The sequence below is a fragment of the Rissa tridactyla genome, chromosome 2 (assembly GCF_028500815.1).
Source record: "Rissa tridactyla isolate bRisTri1 chromosome 2, bRisTri1.patW.cur.20221130, whole genome shotgun sequence".
NCBI classification, from domain to species: domain Eukaryota; kingdom Metazoa; phylum Chordata; class Aves; order Charadriiformes; family Laridae; genus Rissa; species Rissa tridactyla.
In genome coordinates, this window is record NC_071467.1 from 97445300 (window position 1) to 97469990 (window position 24691).

At 41.5% G+C, this 24691-nt stretch overlaps 1 protein-coding gene across 3 annotated transcripts in view; it reads right to left on the bottom strand.

Annotated features, from left to right (window-relative positions):
• The window catches only part of JARID2 (jumonji and AT-rich interaction domain containing 2), a 224941-nt gene that overhangs the window by 77801 nt on the left and 122449 nt on the right, over nucleotides 1–24691 (bottom strand). For 2 of the 3 annotated variants that reach the window (XM_054191120.1, XM_054191122.1), the window contains exon 3: nucleotides 21382–21523. The exons of the other annotated variant lie outside the window; for it this stretch is intronic. In XM_054191120.1, coding sequence (XP_054047095.1) covers nucleotides 21382–21523 — 142 coding nt within the window. The remainder of the gene's footprint in view (nucleotides 1–21381; nucleotides 21524–24691) is intronic. 3 annotated transcript variants of the gene reach the window in all.

Here is a 24691-nt window from a genome sequence, read left to right on the forward strand (position 1 = left end):
GACAAAAATACAGTCCCTCTGAGAAGACTTTGTTCACGGAAGACTGAGATTTATCAATGCTTCATCTTCCCTAGCACCCTCCTTACTTCTAACTCTTAGGACATGGTAGTACGTGGAACACGAGCAGCAGGATGCCTGACATTTGATGGTACAACCCAGACAAACTAAGAGCTTGCTGATGGTGGAAGGGAAAAGTCACATTCCTTCTAGTCCTGCATCCCGTTGTGGACTGGCACCAGGAAGGGATGGGAACTCACTGTCCAGGCAGGAGCTGGGCAAAGGGAGTGGGACCATACTTTTCTGGAGTAGCAAACCACTGCACTGCCTCACCTCTATCTTTCCACCCTAAATGAGGGGCTCAGTTTGGTTTAAATTGATATCAGCAAGGGCTGCTGCAGAAAAAAGGTATGGTATATGCTCTTTCCTTCATCTCCAGACACATGTTCCTGCTCATGCCAGCACTAGAGCTCCTGAGACCCCATAATCAGCTGGCTGAGGAAGTCAATCTAGCTGAAAATTAATTTATAGGTTGATTTTTTTTCTTTGTTGGGTTAGGTTTCATAAGCACAGAAGCACTGGTGTTGGCACAAAAGAGGTGGCAAGAACTCACAGGAGGGAAGGACTGCCTTCTCCAGTAGCAGTTTGCATTAAGATCACCCTAAACTGACTTAGAAACACATTAGTTATTGAACTGTAAAATTTGAATGGAAAATGTGCCTGGCAGCATTGCCAGCGTAGTCCCCTTTGCTGTCAACCCTTTTGCAACAAGGAGCCTGGTCTCCATGAAGATTTTGCAGCAAGGAAGACAAATTCGGGTGGTTTGTTTTTTTTCACACGATAACCTTGGGGGTTTTAGGGTTTCTTTTCTTTTCTTTTCTTGAAGCAATGACAAGGTCTGACCTCCTGCATTTCTGCCCCCATGAGCAGATCACTCGCCACTCTTCCCTGTACCATCAAGCAAAGCGCCAGCTTACGAAATATTTAAAAATAGGAAAGAGGATGGCATCCCAGATGCTATCTACACTGACAGCAACGCTGCGTGAAAGCTGGACACTTGCTGATCTAGGTCCCCCATGGACAAAGCATCCTGCTTGGTGATGGCTGGCACACTGGCTCGCAGTGGGCTCATCTGGAAGTGTCCTTGAGGTGTGGCTGCCCTGTCCTGGTCTGCCACTGATCAGCTGTGTCCAGCCAGCACCTCCTGCTAATGCCCAGCCTGACGGGAAGACCTGATAGGTGAAGGAATGGCCCTGAGAGCAGACACTTGTAATTTCCAGGAACACATGCTTGCGACAACCTTAGGGTCACATTCAGTAGATGTCTCTATAAGTCTAAACACACTCTGATATTAATTAATTTCATACTTCGAAAGAAGACCATCTTCAGCCATTTTAACCTGCTGGTAACCTGCCCTGTCACAGGCAGTGAGATGCCTTCCTCTTACCGCATTCCATTACACTCTTACAAACTCAACCTGGCGCTTCCCGCTGCATATGTACATACACATCGTCAGCCTGCTCTACACCTCTCACACCTAGTCTCAAATGTGAACCGAGACACCGAGCCTCAAATGTGATAGCCTCAGGGCGCACCTTGCTCCTCGCTGTATCCCAGCACTTTCATTTTATTTGCAACCTGATCCTCCGTAACAGATTGCATACCTAAGCTTAAACTTCTTCCCAGATCTGCATTTTTCACAGCGTATCCTTGCAAGAGAGAGGTTCCCTCCATGTCATTCCAGCTGGCTGTGCCTATCTCTCAAACCCCACTAGAGTCAAAAATGCCTCTGCCACAGCCTATCAGTAGTGTCTGCTCAGCCCCATTACCTGTAGCTCCGCCTCTGGGGGATAGGAGGCCCCTCAGCAAGGAAATCACACCTCACTAAGCACAGTCTTGTAAATCTGTCCACAAAGGTCCAAAACCCTGTGGTGCTTCCTGATGCCGCCTCTCCTCCTTGACAGCACTGAGCCAACGTCTGGTCACTGATTTACTGGGAGTCCTCAGGCAAATCACTTTGCTTTTCTGTTCCTTTACCAGGCTGAAATTAGATGTTGATCAAAGGAGGGCAGGCAGAAAGATTAAAATCCTATGAAAAATGGTGTGTGCGTGCACCCACGTATGTTTCAATCGGATGAGAACCTGAGGCCGGTTTGCCACATGGCTGTGCAATAGGTCATGGCAGAGTGCTCTCACACAGGAGCGGCAAGAAATTGGCAATTACTTCAGCTGGGACCGCCAGTGAACATTTGATGAACTCTCAGCACCAGTTCATTTAGCTCTCAAAAGCCGTGCATCTGAAAGGCAATTGGCGAAAACGTCACGCGAAACCCTGCGAAGAACGAAAGAAGTAAAATTGGAAAGAGCACTTGAGCAATAACAGAAAGCAGGCAATAAGGCCCGGAGCAATAAAGAAAGTAAAACATTGTGAGGGAGTGCAAAGAGCCGTCAGTATGTTCATGAAAGTGGAATTTACCTGAAAATAAAATGGAAATCCTGCAAGGACCAGACAACTGAGGAGAGAACGGCAATGCAGCCAACAACATGCCTGATCAGAAAATTGCAGAAATTTTGACAAAAATATGCTATCCTTTTCATAGCCAGCCAACCATTGAGCCACAGGTAAACAAATATGTGGAGGATTTCATAAAACCCCCGAGTATTTTCTCTACTTCAAATTATATTAATTATGGGTTCAGTAGCTAGGGATACTGTTCAAAATAACAAACAAATGCAACCACAGTGGGTTGTGTAAGCGACTGCCCTTAGCACTAAAGGAAATCTTAATAGCTTGAAGGTGAGAATTAAGTCAACAAAGTCAACAAATAAAATAAATGCATCTTTTATCACACCATTACCAAGGGAAGAAAATGCCAAAAGGCAGAACTAGAGATGCCTCTCCTGAGGCCTTGCTGGCAACACAAGATTGCCCCAATTTAATTAAATAAGTTTTGTTAAATCAGTTCAAATCCACGTGGACTGTTATGGGTTAAGAGTAGGTTAAACCAGTGCCTTGTTGACAGATAAATCAAAAAGACAGCCTGTCCATACAGCCTCTTGTGTCGGTTTAACTTCATTAATTTAAAAGCTACATCTTAAGTTAAATTAGTGTAAACTATCTAGAAATCTCAGCAAAGCACCACCACCAAGACTTGAATGATTTTGGATCAGTAAATCCAAAATCACTTCTAAAGCTATCCTAGATTCCAGCCCACCTAACTCCATGATGTGTTGTCTTTCTGGGACGGCTTTCTAATGCAGGAGGCGGCAGATTTTGTCTTAGGTAGAAATTTAAGCTACAATTCCATCTCTAAATATTCGAATTCTAGTCTTCAGAAAAGGTACTGACTCCAACTTCACATTTTGAATGTATACATGCAGTATTAAAAACACACCAGATGGAGACATCCCTGGTCTTATACAGGGTTCACAATCTAGGTATGAGTTTTGACAAACGTGCTGATCTATATTTTTATGCATTCACAAAGGCTCTCCCCACCCATGAGGGACTCCTCACAGCCAGGCAGCTTTAAAAGTGTTCCAGCTCTTCCAAGCATCGCTGTTATATAAATCTGCAAGATCAGAAGCTACACTAGAAATAACTGGCTCACTAACAATATCCCTCTTCATAGCCACTGTGTGACCTTAGCCAACACGACATGACTGATCTGGTTCACAAAGCTTTAAGCTGAATAAAATTATACTATATAGGTAAGTTTTACTTTAGTCAATGTTTTATACATGCATCTACATGCACACACACATGCACATATACATATATATAATCTGCAATAAAAAGCAAGGACTGGAGACAAAGATCTGAAATATGAATAGACGATTTCTAGATTACTATAATAAGCTTTGCAGAAGGTATTTCATAATTTAATGAGATAATAAACCACCATAATTAACGGCATTTTATATGCCTCTCCCCTTCCCTGAGGGGAAAGAAAAACTTCAAAAACAATCAAAAAACAAAACTTAACACTCCTCCAGACTTAGCAAGGAACCCATCGTTCCAAACCTGTGAACCAGACACCATAATAACTGCAAAACATGCCTCTGAGGAACTGAGACTTTAAGCCTGTTTCCAGGTCTAGCCCTTTAAGCAAGGCTTTCTAAATCCAAATGAAACCAATGGAGTGCCATCACCTTCGAAGTGCAGATGCAAAGCAAAGCAGCTGTTGTCGCTCATGTCTTTGCCCAGCATTAGGAGTGTCAAATTAAAGACTACTCACTTTTACTCAGCAGTTTCTTTAGAAGGATTTAGCAGCCAGTTTTTACATACAGTCATTTCCCTGAAGAAATGAGGTTTCAAGGCAAAAGCCTGCAGGGGGGTAGATAATGAGCTATGTCTTCTTCAACAAGCCAAGAAAAGGAGAAGGAGATCTACAGTGTCAATCCCCACCACAGTGGCCATGAGGTTCCCTGGGCTGTAGGGGACAAACAACGAGCCAGGACAGCTCTTACCCACCTCTGAGCAGAGAGCAGGGAACTCTCTACAGGTATTTCTTGGTAATATGTCCATGCTCCTCATTCCATATAGTGAAGGAAGTCATGCACAAGGCACAGTCTTTGGATCAGCAAGAGCTGACCCAGAACACCAATCTTCCTGATCTAGACAGCTGGGATGGAAAGTGAGATGTATCAAGAGCTAGGGTTCATCATTATTTAAACGAATCATTTGAATACTACTATAAAACAAAGTGCTACTCTCCCCTTCTTCAACTTGCCAAGTTTCTAGACAACAAATACAAAGGAAAACTATGACACCTTAATTTATAGAATCTCAGGGAAAAAAATTGGGGGGGGGGGAGGAATTGGTCTACAACTACTGCGCAAGTAGCTGCATAAATAGGAAAATTGAATTAATCAGCTTCGTAACACGGTAGAAGAGCTGTGCAGAGGCTGTGATACTGAAGCGAATCTGCTCGTGAAGCAGAGGACATTCATGGCCTGGGGAAACGAGAGTCGTTTCTGCATCAGGTGGTGGGATGCAGCAGAGAGCGTGGGCTTTCCAAGAGAAGCAGCGAGGGTCTACAGTATGTGAAATGCAGTATGTGAAATGTACTGTAACTGTTATCAAAGGGGACTTTAGATGGCTAAAGTAATCATTTATCCGAAAGAAATAGCTATGGCTTTTAATACTACCTGCAAGCTATTCCCATATTTCCTATCAGAAATATAAATCTGCAAGAAAAAAATAAAGCCCTTTAAAGAGGGCGAAAAAACGCAACCCCAAAACCCTTCAAAAACTGCAAATTTCACAAAGGGAACTCGAGCAATTCTGCCTAACACATGGCATGGGAGGGCTCTAGGATGCCACTAGTCAGGGGCTGGTTGCTGCAGATGTCAGTAAGCAGTTTGTTTTCATCGATAACACAAGATGCCTGTAGCATCACCAGTGTTACTATGTTCATCGTTTACCAGAAAACACAACTGTCTTATCTTTTATTAGCTGGCATTTCTCAAGGTGCTCTGCCTTTATTTTTCTCTCCCTGGTATAAATGAGCACATTTACAAATAATACAAAAAATATAGGCTATGGAGAAAATGAACCTCACACTGTGGGATGTTCATTGTGTGAGGCTGGAAAATTTAAAGCGATCATAAACGCATTAAGTTACGTTTCACGTATCCTTAAGTAATGCCGAAATCCACCCTTAAAATAGGCGACTCGATAACGCAGCCCTCCTAGCAGAGGGGCGATCCCCCAGCAGACACGGCGAGGCGCCGCGCTGCATTATATAATAACATTTTCCAGAGGAATGAGCAGAGCACTTTCTGCGATGCACAGGGAGCGTACAAGCTGTCACTGTGCACTCAGCAGCACCTTCTACAGGGACCGTGTCACAGAATCAAGTAACTCGTGGGTGTATTAAAGGAAGAATAAGTGACATCCGAGTAGCTTCCATGTTTTGAAATGCAGGTAGCGCCTACCATCGCTGCATCGCCTAATTAAAATCCCCATGAACTCAAAGCGACACCCATCCAGGGGTAAATGTCTCTCACGTATGCACCTCAGCTATTACCTTTGCCTACCTATAAGGCTGGTAGAGTACAGCTTTGCACTGCGACATCCCCTTTCTGCACCAGCTAAATGCCACTGAGTTATACGTGCTGGCATAAATATAGAGGGAGGGGGAGAAAAGGAGGTGGGGGGAGAAAAACACAGAAAGCCATCTCATCCCACTGAAGAACTCCCAAGGGCTTGTCAGCTGATGAGGTGTGCTGCTGGCATTGAGTAGTGCCAGTGCTCAGACCCTTCTCGCTCTGTCTTTCATCCACCCCAGCAAAGTATCTGAAAATCTTCATAAATCCTCCCTCTGATCGTCAATCTAGAAAATAACCACTCCAACACAATACTTTGGAGCTTTTCATTTCTACGCTCATTAAAATAATTAAGGAACTGAGGCTGACATTAGTTTTTTTTGTGGGGTTTTCCACGTCCTCGTTAAAAGGTTCCATGGCCGACATGACTCAGAAATTTAGAGCTCATTATACAGAACCACCTAAATTAGTATTCCGTTCATGGGCTTAATAGGTATTTAAGCAATATAAGAGACAGGTTTTGTTTTGTTCTTTTTTAATTGATAGAATAAACTGTATTTAAATGCTCAGAAAGTCTCAGTTGTCTGCGAAGAAGAGAGAGATGAAGGAGCTGAGCACAAACAGTCCTAGGACACTTTGTTGCCAATAAGGCAAATGAGACCAGTGGGTTTCCTCCTCCATCTCCAAGCCTTTCATAATTAAAGACAGCAGCTCACCTAATGTTCAGGAAACGCCGTAAACATTTATTTTCATTAAGGCTCATATTGGGAAACCATGCAGATTCTGTTGAACAAAACTTAGCAGAAAAACACTTCAGTAGAAAAGGTTGGGATGGTCCAAAGAAAGAGCAGAGTAAGGAATAAACAAGGAAGAAAACAAAGCAGAAAAGTCAACAACTAATTCATGCATCCTGGACCGTCTAATCATCATTAAAGAAGTACAGAGAGGAACACAAACACAAAAATTTCTGTTTTAAGGACTAGAGGGTTTGGTGCTTTTCATATAAAATTACAGCAAATCCTCAGAAGAGATCACCTCAGAAAAGCAAAACATTCTTCATGCTACATTAAAAACAAGAACCTGAGTGGAAAAAGCAAAAAAGACTCTGCTACTTTTATTAATTATTACTGGGGAGAAAAAAATCCAGGAAGGCAAAAAGACGACCTTCTTCTTCTTATGTTTTATTTGGGACCATGAACACTGCCCTACATCTTTCAACAAATGCCCATGAAGTCCTGCCTTCTTGATATCTGAAGTAAACGCTGTAATATTGAAGGGGCAAGCGAGGAAGCAAATTTCGGTATAGACATTACCCTTGCCCTACAACTTACTAGTAGAAGAAATACTTGTTCTTCTGGAAGTGCCTCGCTAGAAAGCTTCCCATAATTTCCAACCCAAAAAAGGTGCTTGACTCAAAAGGGTATTCTATTTTGTAATAGCAAAAATGAATTCTTGAAGGTGTGCATGTCCTCCAGCCTCCACTTAAAGAAATTTTTGGTGGTTTGCCTTTTAAGTTGGGAGCATCAAGTTCTAAAAGATGTGTCCCTGAGCAGTGAGAAGAGTCTTGGAAAAGCAGACCCAGAGGACAGGAGAGATCAGATCAAGCCGATGGTATCAGGGCCTGGAAATCTGCCCAGATACTGAAATATTGTTGTCTGTCCTCATGTCAAACCTGACTTCAGTCCAAAGAGCCTTTAAAAATTGTTATATGAAGATTAAATTCAGACTTCCTTTTAGGAGACAGAGTAACAAGAACTTCTAACAAATTCCCTTTTAACTTGCCTTTTTCATGTTAAAAATTAGAAATAATGATGTGACAGAACTGCATTTCTAACAACCTCAGAGCTCTGTCTCAGGAAAAGGATCTTCCTCTCCAAGAGCTGAGAAGAAACAAGAAACAGCAATGGGCCCAGACCCTGCCTCTCTCACCCAGCCCAGCCCAGCCCAGAAATTTCCTTCCTCCATGGCAAATGGACCAAGTATTTCGGCAATGACCTGTCAGTGTTTTGTAAAAACTGGGAAATTAGCATACAGCTGCATCCCCAGGCTGGCAGAGGACTTTGAACAGCACGTAAAAACCCGATAGAGAAGCAAATCAATCTGAAGCCTTGAACTGAAGACAGCATATAACACCAAAGAATGAGACAGACACACGCACACCCCAAACAGCTAAAGCAGTTAAGTTTCCTGAAACTGGACAGTTTCAGAGTCGGGGGTGGGGAACCAGTGCTCAAGAAGATGCAACTAAGAAGCTGAAAATAACGACCATAATTTGGAGTAAAGTTCCATATTGGGAAGTTTCTATGACTGAAATAAGAGGAACACAACGTGATTTAGGAAACATAGGGTACTTTTGTTATCTGAGCTATTTTCATTGAATTACCCTGTAAGACCAAATAAAAATGTAAAGGAGAGATGATTTTATTTTTACTGTGAATGACACATACTCTTTGTACTCCCATTGAATAAGTAACGTTGCACATAAGCTATAGCTTCAGACGAAACAATGCGACATAGACCTTCAACACCAATACATACTCAGCGCAAAAGGCTTTGAATGAACAATCCTGTAGGTGGAGAGGACATCTTTCTCTGCCACTAAAATAATCAAGTACCCAACAAGCATGAGACCCAGATCGGCGGCCACCCATTCAATAAGCACTTAATTTCTCAGAGTTCATGCTGAACAGCTTCAACAGAGGCAGCAAGCCAACATGAGGCAGCTAAAAGCCTGGGGACATACATGGCAGAGAGTATGTGGCATCACTTTCTGATGGTCCATTCTGTGGTGTAAAACTCAAGCATACACAGAATAACATAACTGAAAAGGAAAATAAACAAGACTCTTTGCTGAAGAATCTGGAAAACCAGAAGGATATTAAGCAGGGCTACTCCAAGTGCAGTCAAAACCAGGGGCACTTAATTTACAGTATTCTTCAGCCTGCAGACATCTTAGGAAAATTGTCTGACACGCTGAGATCAATAATGAATAAGCACTGTCTTTCAGTGGATCCAGGAGTTAACTCTTGTTATTTAAAAATGCATTTGAATGCAGTTGCGCTGATAAAGCACTCTCAAAATCCTCCTTCCAGAGATAATTTCTTTTTTGTTTATTTATGAATATCTATGTTAATTTAATATCAGAACAAGGAAGTGGAGACATAAATACATAAATCCAAAAATAGCCACACACACACTCATATAAAAAGTGTATAAATAAATAATATAATTTATTTTTACTTTAGTCTTCAAAACAATAAACAAATATTACCCTGCTCTGAAATCCCTCAAAACTCTGCTAATTAATTTTGAAGATGGAAGAGAGATACAGTTATTGAGCGATGTGCAAAGCCACACAGTATGGCAAGAATTTGACCATCGTGTACGTTCCCTACCCTGTGCCTACGGTACTAGGCTAGGAGATATTGTGGTTTTATTGCACAAAGAGCAAGAAGTGTTTGAATTCATGTTCTAGTAGGGTCCTGCGATTGTAAGCTTCAAGGAAGAAACAACCTTTTTTTCACGTGTTCTTTTTCTGAATTACTCCAGTTAATTCTCCTGATAAGAATAGCGTGGCCTTTACTCAAATGCCGTCTCCCCCTGTTTTTCCATTTCTCATCTTCTTCACCTTTAAAGTTTATTTTGCAGTCCATCTGGAAACGGGAAGCAATTAAATACTCTTAAACCGGTACAGCATGTCACATGCATCAAGAATAAATTTGACAACAAGATTTCTACATAACAGAAATTAAATAAAACAGATAAAAACCAAACCTTGATTGCATGGTAGCATTTGCCTAGGTATGACTCAATACTTACAATCTAATTTTCAGGTAATGAGAGGATATCATAGGCCTAGAGATATAAAAGTGAGGTTCTCGGAAATCGTGCCACACCTGGTTTATCTTCTTGTTCTCTTACAAATCAAATGGGTGGGAAGAACTAGATTTCAAGAAAAATCAATATTGGTCAATTTTTCTAGCGTAATACAAACATAAAAAGTCCAAGCACACCGAGATACTGCAATTAGCAGGCCAGCTTGTTTTCAGGCTTCTGACCTAAGAGTCAGGGGGGTTGAAAGATTTCTCAATCCCTGTTAAGAAAACTTCACTATTTTCAACGTGCAGGTGTAAAGACGACGACACTAAAAATAGAAGTAATCAAGAAAGTCCCAGCTGCTCACTTTCACTGCAAACTAGACGTATGCAAAGAAAAACATGAGACTCCCTTCTAAAAAAAGAGTTGATTAAAATTTTAGAGTAATTTATTTTTAAATACACATTTTGCTTGACAACTTGCAGAACAAATTGTCACAGGGCCAGGAATAATTTAAGGCATAATAAAGAGCAGAGAATACAAAAAGGGTTTCAGAGTCTCTCCCTCACCTCAGCAGGAAAGAGGAATGACCAAAAGAGACGAGTTGTTTGCTCGCTTAGAATAAATCTGAGAGCAATGGTACCCCGGAGGGCTGAGCTGATCAGGGTATCCTGCCACCACCCAGAGGGGTTGATGCTTCTCCTCTTCATCCTTCTATCCATGACCACCTCTGCTGGGCTCATTGAGGTGCCCAAGGGACCCATCCCCGAGACCAGTCCCACTAACCTAGCAGAAAACTGTCTGCCTTTGGTTTTGCTAGATGGAAAACTGTGCCAGAACCAGCACAAATGGGGTCAGGGGAAGCATGGCTCCTCCTTATCATGTATCCCCTGGCTGCATAGTGGGCCATTAGGCTGTAATTTCAACCCAACACTCTCAACAGGAGGCAAAGTGATTTGCATTATCTGACCAACAGCCCAAGGTAGGGTATTTATGCAGTTGTAAAACAGAGGGACTTCTCAGTAGGCTCCTGACTGTGGAAAGCCACAGATGACAGTGGCTCATCAGGCCAAAGGAAAACAGTGCAACATTGCAATTCATAATCACCTAGGGCAAGATCTCCCTAAAGAAAAGAGGGAAAACCTCTGAAGATGCAGCTACTGTAAGAAACAAGCATTCATCAAAACAGCAGTGCAGGTACACCGGCTTTCTGGGTGGGATGTCCCCTCAGCCAGGTAGTTGTGGTAGAGAGAGCACATTTCACATCTCTAAGTCACTCAACAAACCACTGACAGCAAGTGAGACTATGCTTCCCCAAGGCAAGGGGTTCAGAAATACAATAGCACACGTGCAAAGGAAAATACCCTATCTATTGCAGAATAGCCAACTACCCAAACATCCATGTTTCTGTTAAAGCTGGAATATATAAAGCTGTATAAAGATCTATCAAAATTATGATGAAGTGTAAAGAAAAGTCTCTCAGACTTAAAAGGCTAACGATGTGTTGTCTCAAGTTTTCATTTCTTCATCAGAGAAACTTTAACTTGCACCAGAACATGTTTATACTGAATTTCAAAAGCTGCCATTTAAAATAAATAAATTCTAAAAGCTATCCTAGACACTCAGCACACATACACACACACGTTACCAGTTAATTAATTTTGCAGAATTATGACTCCAATGAACAGCTCTTCAACTGTGAAGAAAGATCAAATCAGATAATAGCTCCAGGAGTGACCCTTTTAAGTAGGGATCTCCTCACTCTCTACTCATACCCCAAATTTTTCATTAATATAAATTAATATCGATGGGATTGCACGAAAGTGAAAGCATTACAGGCAAATTACATGCTGCAATAGAAGAGATATTAGAAACGAGGTCTGTACAAAATCTACTTTATTGAAAAGATAAATAACAGCTGCAGGAGCTCGAGTAAAGGAGGAGGGCAAGGGAGAAGAGGAAGAGTGGACAGTCATCTCCATAGTAACTACCACTATGAAACTCAGGGGAGAACTTGTCTGAAAGCTGAAAGAAGGATGCTACCAGTGGAAATAGACCGTAATACAACTGGAAAGAAAAAAAAGAAAAAAAATCCAAACTTGCAAATAATTTGCCACACGGTCGATGATCCCTTAAGCTTTAGTTTACTTAATCAGAGGCAAGAACAAATACCAAGAGAGAAAAGCAAAGAAGGAAAGCAAAAAATCAAAACATAATGATGACATGGCCATTACTGTACAAATTATTTAACAATAAACATACTATTAAAAGAGTAAAAATACTAATGTTCAGGTTAAGAAGAAAAAAAAACAATTAGCTTCCCTCAGGAAATCCTGCGCAACTGGATGCAGTAATGGGCGAAAATAAAGGAAAAGCACTATACCAGCATAAGCTAGGCCATATATGTAAAATGCCTGTGATTCTTCTATCAACACAAGACACCCAAAAAGATTACAGAGAAGATATTTACAGTAAAAAAGATCTATGCTTTTCAAATTCAGTTCAGAGCTAGAAAACTCTTACACTCCCAAGCCTTAATACCGGTGACAAAGACTGCCCTTTTTCTGACCAGTGCTCACACCACCCTACACCTCTCTCATCCATCTGGGAGTCTTGTGACCCACTCCCTACTTGGGATAACATCTTCTTTGGTCTCACCCATAAGAACAGTAACACCCACACTGCGGTCAGTTTTGGTGAATCAGCAGCCACCCACACTCACGCTGCCATTTGCAAGGAACACGTCAAGAATATATTCCTACCACTCACACGTTGTCCAGATCAGCCACAGGAATAAATCCAGAATAAGACTTTATATAATTTACTGTATGCCAAACCAGCATACAGTATAAATATAATCTTCAAGTACTTATTAAAAAAAAAAAATGTACTTAAAAGTCAACGTTAGGATACACTTACACTTTAAAATATTGGAATGGTGCTCTGTTTGGTTTTTTAATATCATTATCTTTGCAGAGCCATAGGACACCATTATTCCAACCCAGGATGGCTTTTAACTTAGCACACATACAAAACACTAGGATCAGAGTTGTAGCAGAAATGATGTTCTATGCAAACAGCCTGTGTTAAATCTCTAAATGTCCATATAAAAGAAACTACATGCTTCCCATCACTAGTTTGCTTCAGTATTAGTTAAAACACAAACTAGGTCTTATAGCGCTTATCAGCAAGATCTTTGGAGGTCTTCTTTGGTGACTGGAGAAGCTAAAGTAATGCAGCCTACTAAATCACATCCAGCCCAACACAACAAAATATAAAATTTCTTCTGGCAAGTCAACTTTACCTTCCAAATGTTAGATTGAATTAAAAGATTAGTAGCCCACTATTACTACAAAGCACAAAACAGCAAGAATCCTCAAGACCGTACTTCCCACATCCTTTGTTTCCTAATCTTTCAAAAGACTACTGAAAAGTGGCCTTACTTCATAAAACTGTTACTAAGTTTAATCTCAGCAAACTACTTACTGACAAATATTACAGCATTTTACATCTTTATTTCAGGAACAGGTTTCAGCTTTTCCATTTTTGGCCTTTTATTCTTGCTAGACTTATTTTTATCTGTTGATACCTTTTTAAGCTCAAATTTTAATTATATGCAAAAAACTGAATCTGTTTCATTTAATTCTGACATCTTACTCATACTTGATAGTGCTGAATGTTTTCTTATTAAGCAATCACTTCTTTTTCCAAAAGACCACTGCGAATGCTAGGATGGCTGATTTCTAGGAATCAAAATTCTACAATAGAATCACATTCTTTAAAATAACCTAACAGAATATATGCCTTTTTTTTTTTTCTTCCTGTCTTTGATTTTAAATTCTTTGGGGGGGAAATTATGAACAGAGGATAAGTGGAAAGACACTCATTTCTATTACAGGTGAATGGTTGGGTTGGGTTCCCCCCACATTCATGCTGCAGGATCATGGAAATTGACTCATCGAGTGAGCAAAGCTATAGGTCTCAATGTTTGTTTGGTGAGGATACAACATATTACTTACAGGTAACACAACCCAAAGCAAAAAACATATGTATTTCAAGTTATCCATGTTTCCTCTATTTAGGATGAGGCACCCTGGCTATGGAACAGCAGCAACAGCCAGAAACACCTACGGGCGCAGCAACAAGTCCATCTCTGCTGACATGACAAAATCCCTGGGAACGTCCACAGCATGTAACATTTCTTCTGAACATTTCTTCTTTGGGAAGAAAAAACACTCACTGGCTGTCCAGATACAGTCTTCTATGGAAAACAGTTATAATACCAACCTGTCTTTCTGAAATGCCACCTAAGTAGATTGTCCATAAATATAAATGCCTTACTCTCTGGACGGGAGAGTAATAGAAAGATAATTTTGAGAGGAACAAAGTCAAGAAGGTTCTAAACAGGATCAAATTGGACAGGTGGCTCATCTCCCCCAGATCTCAGCGGCAGCAGTCTGGGCACAGGGCTGAGCTGTCAGTCAGTAGCTGAACTGTAATATCAAAGTAAGAGAAGGCCAAGCAACAGCACAGATGCACATGGAAAATGACAGAAGAAATCAGATGCAGCAAAGAGTTATGTTAGCCCAAATATCATGCTAGAGTCTTATACAGACAGTGGTTTATGTGCATCAAAAAACTTCTTGCACATTGACACACAAATTTGCTTGGAAAAAGTGTCTTTCAATACATAATCTATTATTTCCTACATCGGTTCAGAGCAACCTCTCCCTGGTATTTAACAAGTCAACGTCTGGCCTGTCATACACAGGGGTGAGATATATGAATAAAGCGAATGACAGTAGAGATGCGTTATCAAGCATCTGAAAGAGTGTTCGCCACACACAGAACCACAGAAACAACTGCACCCGCCTAGTCTAGCTTTGGGAACTCTCCCGGTCCCGCAGGGGATGAGCCCAAGCTCAAGGTCATGAAGACCTCCTCCTGCAACTCTGCCTTCTGAAGAGATGGTGGCAGGTGAGGGCAAGCGAGTTTGAATCGGACATTGCTTAACACTTCTCAGCTGCTATAAACCGTACCTTCACAACTATTAAATCGCTACTTGGACAAGTTGTTTACATAGATGTCTACCCACAAAGTTAAAGTGTTCCCAGATGCTTGTACCTTGTTATATCTTGCCTGTTGAATAGAAGAATCTGTGTCAACAACTTCTGTTTGTTCCTTATGAAAGAACATTAATCACCTGATTTTTTCCCTTTCAAACTACATAGAATGATCTCCTTGACTTCCATGGTAAAGCAGGTAATCTGTCTTTTTACTATTCCTGTGCAAATCCACTCCAATGGACTATTATTGTTTCCTTTATAAGGCTTGTTATTTAAATATAAATGTGCTGCACTAAAAATATATTCCACTCATATCAGAATTTCCAGAGGGGTAAAAAAAAAAAAATAAAAATTATTATGCATAAATCTTATTGCCGTTTTGGTTTTATTGTGGATCAATGCAGTTCTTCACAAGCAAACAAGTAATGTAGATTTGCATAGCCTACTGAAATTAGAAAAAAAATAATAGAAGCACCTGGTTGATAAGTGGGATTACATTATGTGGCAGCAGGCAACAGCTGAACACAAATACATTATATAGCGTTTCAATTAGTAAAAAGACTATTCACTAAAAAGGTCCCGGAAAAACACTTTGATATTATGAGCAGTCTCCCACTTTCACACCTGAGTCATAATACACCGCTCCCTCCATCACCTACAACGCTGAGTAGAAATCCCTCACAAACTTACATATGTGGGAACGGGACTGACCTTATTTTACATCTTGCATGGAAGGTGCTAAGTCTAGTGCTAAAGAGACTGTTCATTATTAACTATAAAAACAATTTGAGCAAAAAAGAAAAAAGAAACTAACCCCGAGTCTCCTCACTCTTTTGACAGCTCTGCTGCAAGGAAGTATGTTGCAGCTCAAGTTAAAAAGTGTATCTCACTAAAAGAAACCACTTAAATTAGCAGCTTGCCTAATACTCAGACGCTTGCCTACCCTTCACTGGCTTTTTTCGTACTGAGGGTGCAATACAGCTCTGCTAGCCTAGCAGCTGTGCGGCCACCAGCCAAAGGAGACCAGTGTACTTGCATCCCCGTCGTTGCCCACGTACTCGCACCATTTCATTTGAGAAACCTTAACGCTCATCTTGCCCCACAGTGAGCCAGTCCAGGGAAACTGGCATCTAAAAATAAAAAAATTTTAAAAAGACGAACAGGAAAATGGAGCAGGGAGCCAGCTCGAGGCGAGGGGCAGGAGCACATCCCATGGACTGGCCTTGCTGTAACACACAACCACACTTCTGATTGTCACATGCTTGAAAGCCTGCTATATTAATTAAAGGCCTTAGAAGATTCCTAATAAGCAATTTCTGGCCAATCTAGCTGTGGCAGCTTAAAACGCTACTGCTCCCCAGTATGTTGTCCCCTTCTCCTGCTGCCAGCAACCTTCCCTGTGGCAGAACTGGACAATGTGTCTTCTGGGAGCTGCGCACACCCTCGGTCCAGGGGGGACAATGCATCTGCTCGGCCGCTCCTGCAAGGGGGGGAAATTTCTTCAACCCTGTTTTTCTTCTAAATTAAACAAACCTCTTTGTCACCCTTAATGGAGATAATATTTTAACATTAAGTTAAAAAAAAAAAAAAAGATTTAAAGCTTAATGACTATTAAAATCAGACAAGCTCCTCCCCCTTCTCACAGCCTTCTATTAACAGAACTTTACAATAGAAGACAACGGCATTTGTGCATTTGGCAATTCCTTGTGTGCATTTCTGAGAAGGGGGCCATGTAAATGAGTAGCTACCTGATTAGTAACAGGGAACAAGCAATAGCCTGCTATCACCAAAGGTTAACATACTGTCACATCAAGTCCGCTCTGCGCACGTCTCTTCTTGGGTAAGGTGAGCAAGTGTTGCTAGAAAACATATAGCTGTCTCTGCACACTGTTATTAATTGCCAGTGGTTGTAGTTTTAAGAGCTGCCCATAAAAATGTACAAGCATCCAGACAGTGACTCAAACACCTTTGGCCTGTTACCTATTGACCTTCTCAACTAAGAATCATAGCTGGAAATTGGAGATTCATACCAAGAAGATGCAGCTACACTGAAGTTACACTTCTCCTTCGGCAATTACCTTTTTTATGGTTTTTAAAATGCACGGTCTTTACCTGGTGAAGACCATTCAACCTGACAGTTTATCAAGCCTGTATACCAATGCTTCCGTTCATCTCTCCCAAAACCCTTGAAGAAACTAGCAACTGCTCTCACTTACATGGGAGTTAGACAACAACACATTACACAACAGATTCAGCGTAACATTAGAATGCTTAGCTTTTGCCAAATGTTAGAATAACACTGACACCTCTTTACTAGCTGAAAATAGTATTTACTACTCAGGATTAACCCTCTGCTTCCCCCCAGACGTGGTCACTTGTAATAGACACAGCTCAGACCAAAGCAAGTATTGTCCATTCTTTGAATAGAAACTCAAACAAATCTAAGTATTTTTGAAGCCTGAGCTTGCCAGTATTGCCACTGCCAATTGTCCTTAAACCCCATTTATTCTCTAAGTAGGGTTTACAATTTTTGGACTATCTCGAGACTTTACACAGGCAAAGCTGTACATGTACTTCTTTTCCTCCTTACCACCACCAAACTATCAGAGCTGAAACCTGCAGCATCACAAAATGACAGGCTGCGTGCTTTTAGTACTGTTCCATGCTTTCTGTTGCAATTTTGAATGCTACACTTAAAAAGAAACGGAGATGGAACTTTCCCCATTGGCTGAAAACCTGGCTGTGAAGGAAGCTTCCTCCAGTCCCCGGAGAGCAAAGGTGTTAATTACTGACAAAGTACCTACAAAGACTAGTTGGAGCCATTAGAAGCCTAACAGCACTGGGCCAGGGCATTCAAAAGCCTGGCCCACCAAAGTATTTGAGTGAGTTTCTGAACAAAATCTGCAGCATTATATTGATCAGCATACTTTCACCAGCAACCGCAATCTTTCTTCCCATGACGATGCTCTCTTTACAGCACGTGTGGCTCTTCAATCAAGTTATGTTACTAGGAAAGGGGCTGAAATTGGAAAAAAAAAATAGATGTGACAAACCTGAAGCACTGCTTGGTTGGGGGTTCTACTGTTGTGTTACGCAGCTTGGCATGCACGTGTGAAATAAGGAATACTCAGCAGTAATCCCTTCACTGGTCAACAGGCAGGCTGGTAGGGATTTACCGCCCTCACAGAGGCTTGTCAGCACCTATCTACAACTAAGTCCTCTGACCAGTAACTTACTGGGAGCAGCCACTGCCTGGTTTGACCCAAGGAAAATCTACACCAGAGATGGCTGGCATAGTGAGACCACAAGGCAGTGCAAACTGCTAGCAGACTCACCCTCCGCTCAGCTTGCTATGAGAATTGGCACTTGATATTCATCCAGGCTCTCATGCAAATCATCTCTGAAATGGGAAGAGTTTGGATCAACTATAAATGCAAATTAAACACACACATGCTGCACGCATGCACGAACCTATCTCCCTATAATGTGACCTGCTCTAGCAGGGGGAAAAACGCTGCCAGATCAATCCACTGAACTGACCTGAAGGCCAAAAGATTGACAGACACAATGACTAGGAAGAGGAGGGAAGAAGAAACTGGGAAGAGACTGTTTGCCTCCACATTATCAGCCTGCCATTACACTGAAGAACTGCAAGGTCAAACCAGTGCCTTAAACTACTAAACAAACTAGAGCCCCTTACAACAGCCTCCCTTTATTTGTTACGCTTACTTGCTTAGCGCTCTCTTTGTTTCCATCACTGGTGTGAAATACAGGTGACCTATTCTTCTAGAAGATGACAGGTTCAAATTTCCAAAAGAAACATTCCTGCCTTACACCAAAAAAACCCACCCCACTAAAAGCCCACAACCCATAAAAAACTAAATAGTAACTTGCATACATGCATGGTTCAAACACCACAGGAAACCTGGTACTCAAAACTCACTGTATTATATACAGCAAGTTCCAAACAGTTATGCTTTACTAACCGCACCAATCCCTAAAATCATTTCACTGCATATACCATTAGCTGTATGCCACAGTACTTCAAGATGACAAATGGGGAGGGGAAAAAACTGCATAAAGTACATGCTAAAGCTACAGTTTTTAATTATGTATTTCAGTACAAGAGTACACACAGCTGAACAGACAATTGAAGTCTGATTTTGAGGAAGCCCAGGGAGAAGACAAGGAGGACACAATTTCTCAAAACTTGATGAGCTGAGGCAGTGAACCCGTAGATCCCATTTCAGTCCCGTTCCCCCTTCTCATCCTCCTGCATATCCTTTGTCTACCCAGTATTCCTGGCACAACTCTTTGTGGGATCCCAAGATGACCCGGGTCGAGGAAACATTGCATATTCATCTAAACAAAACAAAACACAAAGGAAGCAAGAGGAAGACATCAAAACACTCAACATGCTGCAATACAGCTTAAGAGAAGGAGACCAGAAGAGGTCTGTCTGCAAAGAGGAAGCCGGGGGAGGAAAACAAGTAGACAGAAGTCTTTGTTGGGTGTAAATGGAAACAAAACAGGAACATTCTCCTTCACAGCAACAAACATGTCAACTGTTATGTCAACAGTTCACCATGCATAAAGAAGAACTGAAGCGATGCCTTGTCTTCCACAAAAACCAGAAAGGTATTTTTCATCTTAGCTTCTGGTTTTGGGTTTGGTTTTGTTTTTAACCTAAAAAGTACCAAAGGCACCGAGTTCCATATTATTAGGCCTGAACCACCCAGCTGCTTCTCAAGTGTCTGAATTCCCACAGCCCAAACCTATCAAATATTCCTCAAGAAAAAATTTCACCCGCAAAACTCAAATACAGGTCATCATGGGACGGTGATGTAGCAAATCCCACTCATTGCTGAAGCTGGACTGACCAGGGCACCAGAAGCAGGGACAGTGTAAGGGACAAGCCCTCCTGCCCCAAGAGAGGAAAGGAATGCCCCTTCAGTTGCACTGTAGGCTGCTCCTGCAGCCGTGCTGGAGCAAGAGTAGAAAACTCACGCAGGTTAAAAATAAAGAACCCTGGCAAAAAGTCTCAATCCATCTACCTCTCACTATTATTTTTAATCATAACCAGCTCTTTGAACCTACTCATGGTGTGATCCTGCAAGCAGTTGTGTCAGCACAGCTGAGGACAAAGCAAGTGCAGAGGGCAGCAAAAATTCCTTAGGATAGCATACAAGCAACACTGGCAACACTGTGAAACAATGACCTCCGTCTCCCAGGACCATACCTACAGTGGATGACACCTAAATTTCTACACAGAAATAATTTTCAAGCCTCCGTTATATCTCATAAAGCCAAATAATAAATAAACACACAAATATTTTCCTCCTGACCAGCAGTAGGACGCAATAAGCCTTACAAATCTTCTACCAGTACAGAAGGTAACACAAATTTTATTCTGATACACCAGAGGAGCTAAGTGAGCATATTAACTAGACATTGAGTTTGTTGCTCAGGGCGTAGAAAAGGTTGTGGGGACCAGAGGTGAGGGACACGGGAACAGGAACAAGGGGTTGTCCAGAAAAGCACCACTCTCCTCGCCCCATCAGGCTTCTCTGGGGAATCATAAGGTCATGCATAAAACAGGACTACTACTATTGTTTGAAAGAGAACTTTATTTTATGGTTCATTTTGGCTTGGTACTAGCATACGAGGAGTGTGGAAGAAAAAGGTTGAGAAAGCATTTTCCATTTCTGTCTTTTAAATAGCATTTTTTAGACAGCCTGTTTTGGTTCTTACTTCATATAGAGGACAACTCCCAACCTCTTGCATTCTCAGCATATCCTCTACAATAGATTGGCCTGAGTCCTATGACTTTAACCCACATTTTGCACATTCAGGATAAGAACTCGTAAGAGTTCAACAAGGACCTCATAACCGACTTCTAGGAAAGAGGCAGCAGCAGTACCTCAAAGTTGCAAAGTTGCCTTTGCAACCGATACTCACCACACTGCCTTACTACACAGTTTCTCTTCTCAGAAGCATCTAGTTTCGTCTTTTTCGATTTTTTTTTTAACTTCACATGTTTTCATTCACAGAATATTAAAAGTAACAACACTAACACTAACTACTTTAGCGATGCTTTCCTTGAAATTACACACATATACATATTGACATGTCCCTGAGAGGTCAAATCCAGGGGAGGAGGGGAGGGAGGGCAGGACGGGAGAGAGTCTCAAGGCATTTAATTTAGCAATCATCTGCTGCAAAACAACAACTGCTTTTCCACGCTTTCCAAAACAACAAGAACCATCTGTACCAATGGATGAAGCAAAATTTACTATATCCTCGCTGTCACTACATGGACTCCACACTGGAAAGTCCGTTTAAGGTCGGGCAGTATGCGCAACCATACCCTATTGATAACATAAATCACAACCTTCTAGCACAAAAGGGATGAAGCAGAAAGGCTGTACTTTAATCATAACGCACTACTGACCTTTTCCTCGAGGGCCCTTCTTCAAAATCTGAAGAACTAACATCGTTGCTCGTTGAGGACACTTGCGACGCATCGTCCTTCTCATTCTCCAGCTGTTCTGATCCCGGTCCTAATCCTTTAGATTGGCCATTAGTGAGAAGTCCTGCAAACGTGACAAAGTAGTACACAATATTCAAAACCTGCATGACCAGTGCCGAATGGATTTTATAAAAATTCACACATGACACTAACAGTAGAGTGTTGACACCCAAAGCAACCATCTTGCAAAGAGATATGGTGGTAACATTGATTTTGCATGGAGATATCCAGTAAGAACCTTCCTGATTGTGTGTTTCCAATTTGGTTAACCGTAAGCCCTCAGTCCCAAATAACTATACTGCAGGTGTTTGCAATTGTATTTATAATCTTGTCACATGCCTTACTCAAAAAGGGACATGGCTTAGAGTCATAAACTTGTCCCTGTTTTACAGAACTCCTGTTGACTGGCATAGATGAGAGCCTTTTGTATTTCTCTGTAGATCGATATAAAATTAAGCTGCTGTTTGGTCAATTTGTTGTTGTCTTGCTCTTCATTCTGCTACTTCCAACTATTGCTATTTATGATCCTTTTAAAAAAATTCTAAATCCCAAAGGGTTGAACATCAAACGTCTGTTTCTCAACTCTAATTCCTCTAGCCAAATGTCACTCAACTACAGAAACTCCAGACTGCCAGCAAAGGTACACAAGGCAGGGGAAATGTCTGCCACAGCTGCCTTCCCTTTTGTGCCTTTCCTGTCCTGCAGGAATACTACAGTAAGCAGTCTCACATAGATGGAAGAAAGCATGGGGCCTATACGAGCATAATGTTTAACAAATTTTGCATGGTCTATTCAAATAAGTAATATAATTTGACTCTTACAAACAATAGCAGACAGACAGTGAAGCCGCTCAGACTTACGGAAGAATTAAAACAGTAACATATTCTTCAGTAGGCTTCGGGAGGAGAGGGAGGAAAATTACTAAGAATTTTATCAGCTTAGAATTTACTTGAGTGTTTTAAGAGCTTATTACCAGAGGAGCTGCAATTTTATCCAGGAGAATGCTTTCCCATCTCTCCACCAAAATACTTTCGCAAATGGCATAACAAGGCTTTGTTTCACAGCTTTATTTCCTCAGAGAAGCACTGGTAGGACTCTCCTCCGTTGGTCATTTCAGTCTCCCTTTCTATAATTTCACCATAGAAAGAAAACAGGGAGGGGGCCGACCCCTTCCAAGATAAGCCAGACAGCAAGGCTTAAGAGTACTAAACCAAAAATGCTTACTAATAACAGCAGTTCAAAACTTTCCACTAGTACTACAGCAGAGCTACACCATTTCAGATCTCTGTTTTCAGGAAAATCACCGTTTAACACCATCAACGTACTTAGTCATTGCATAACCGAGCATTCAACCAAGCTCAGCTTCAAAGAGACACCGAAACATAACCAGAGCAAGAGTAAGGCATCTCCTCCCAGCAAGCTGTCTGTCTGCTTTAAGTACCACCCCCTCTGCCAAAGGCTCCCTCCCCATAAGGCCATTTATTCACTGCTCACTTGGGCACTATGACTGGGCACGATACATCACCTGCTAGCAGGCTCTTGAACCTTTTAGCACTTCCAATTCCAATCTAATCTCTCTGATTGCCCATTTTTAAACAGCCCAATCTAAAGTCTGCATTGTATCAGTACATCATATTGCGCTCTTCTTTTTCTAATCAAAGTTCGCTCTTACTCATTCTGAACTACACCAAATTTCTCTTGACTTGGAGTCAGAAGTGGCTACATGGTGGCCACATGCTGCAGTTTTTCTATGCTGATTTTAAAATACTACCTACAAAACACAAGCCTGGATTATTTTTTTTTGTGGGGAAGATGCAATGAACTGGTAGGTCAATTTTTTTCTTCCTACTATGGAGCCCACAAAGCAAAAGTAGAAGCTAAGCACCAATGTTTGCATTAAAATGTCTCTTCTAGCCAGCCTAAGACTGGCAGGGAGAAGTTAAATGACCCAATTTACATTTTCATTCCCCTTTTGTTAAATTCCTTTCCATACTTCCTTTCCATTGAAGAGATCTCAAACTGTGACCCAACAAATAATACAAATTTCAGTGTCAGCACATGGTACTACAACAAGGTTTGTAATATAACACAATGATACGACGTGGGGTGACAGCATCCCTTTAAAGCATTCCCGAGGAAATGAAGGCAACTTTTTAAAAAACATTAAATAGATTATATTTCTGTGCTGAATTCACCCTCACTGGAAGCCCTAGTGCCCAAGTTTATTCTTACAAAAGTTTCAACTTTTGCTTTGCATATTTCCATTAAACCACTGCTGATAAAATTTACAATTTTTAAACTCCAGAGAAGCCTAAATCAAGCATATCATTTGAGGCCTATACTCAGTAACTTAACTCTTATAACAGAATTTGATTAGGTTTTCCAAAAGCAATATTTGTTCTGGAGGCTTGCCATATGTAAAACCCAGCAACCTGAAGTATATGAGTCAAGAAAATCACCTTTTGGGCTGTCAACTTGCACACACTTGGAAGGCAATTTTTATTCATCCTTTTACCCTGCCAAACCATCAGTGCACTTGGAAGACAAGCATGATTTGTGTCCCTTAAGGAAAAATACAGGTTTGTCTGCTATTATTCATCATAACCAGCACCATCCCACAACGCAATAATATTGCGGATAACTGAAGTTAGCTATCATCAGCTGAAGCCAATTAAAACAAGTGCCCTAAAACGGAGTCATAAAACTACAAATGAGAGATACTGATAAATAATGGGAATGGGTGTCATGTTCTACAGGTTTTCAGGGCCAGCATAATTGCAAAATCCGCTCCCAAGTGATGAAAGGCACAGACAGCCACAGTCTACAGCCTCCTTCCAAGCACAGGAGAGAAAGCACATGCTGAAGTAGGCTGTTATAAAGTTTATTGCCACTCAATCATTTCTATATCAAATGCATTCAGTTTGCCCCCAGATACCTTCTCCTTCAAAGGCCGTTCCTGCTACTCTAACTGCGAGAAACCACATTCTTTTCTGCTGTGCATCAATTGGGAGCTATGAAGGGTCTGGAGGCCCCAAGATGGGGTGGGGCCCCCACAGTTGTGCCAAGTGACACTTGGGCACCCCCATCACCACTAATGAGTTGGCACCAGTGCAGCTGACGGGACATACAGGTCTGCTGGTGCACTGCAGGAACAGAGTCCAGCACATATCCATTCACGTGGGCTGATTCTCCAAAGTTAGCCAGGTTACAGGAAGCAGCAGGCGTTTCATGT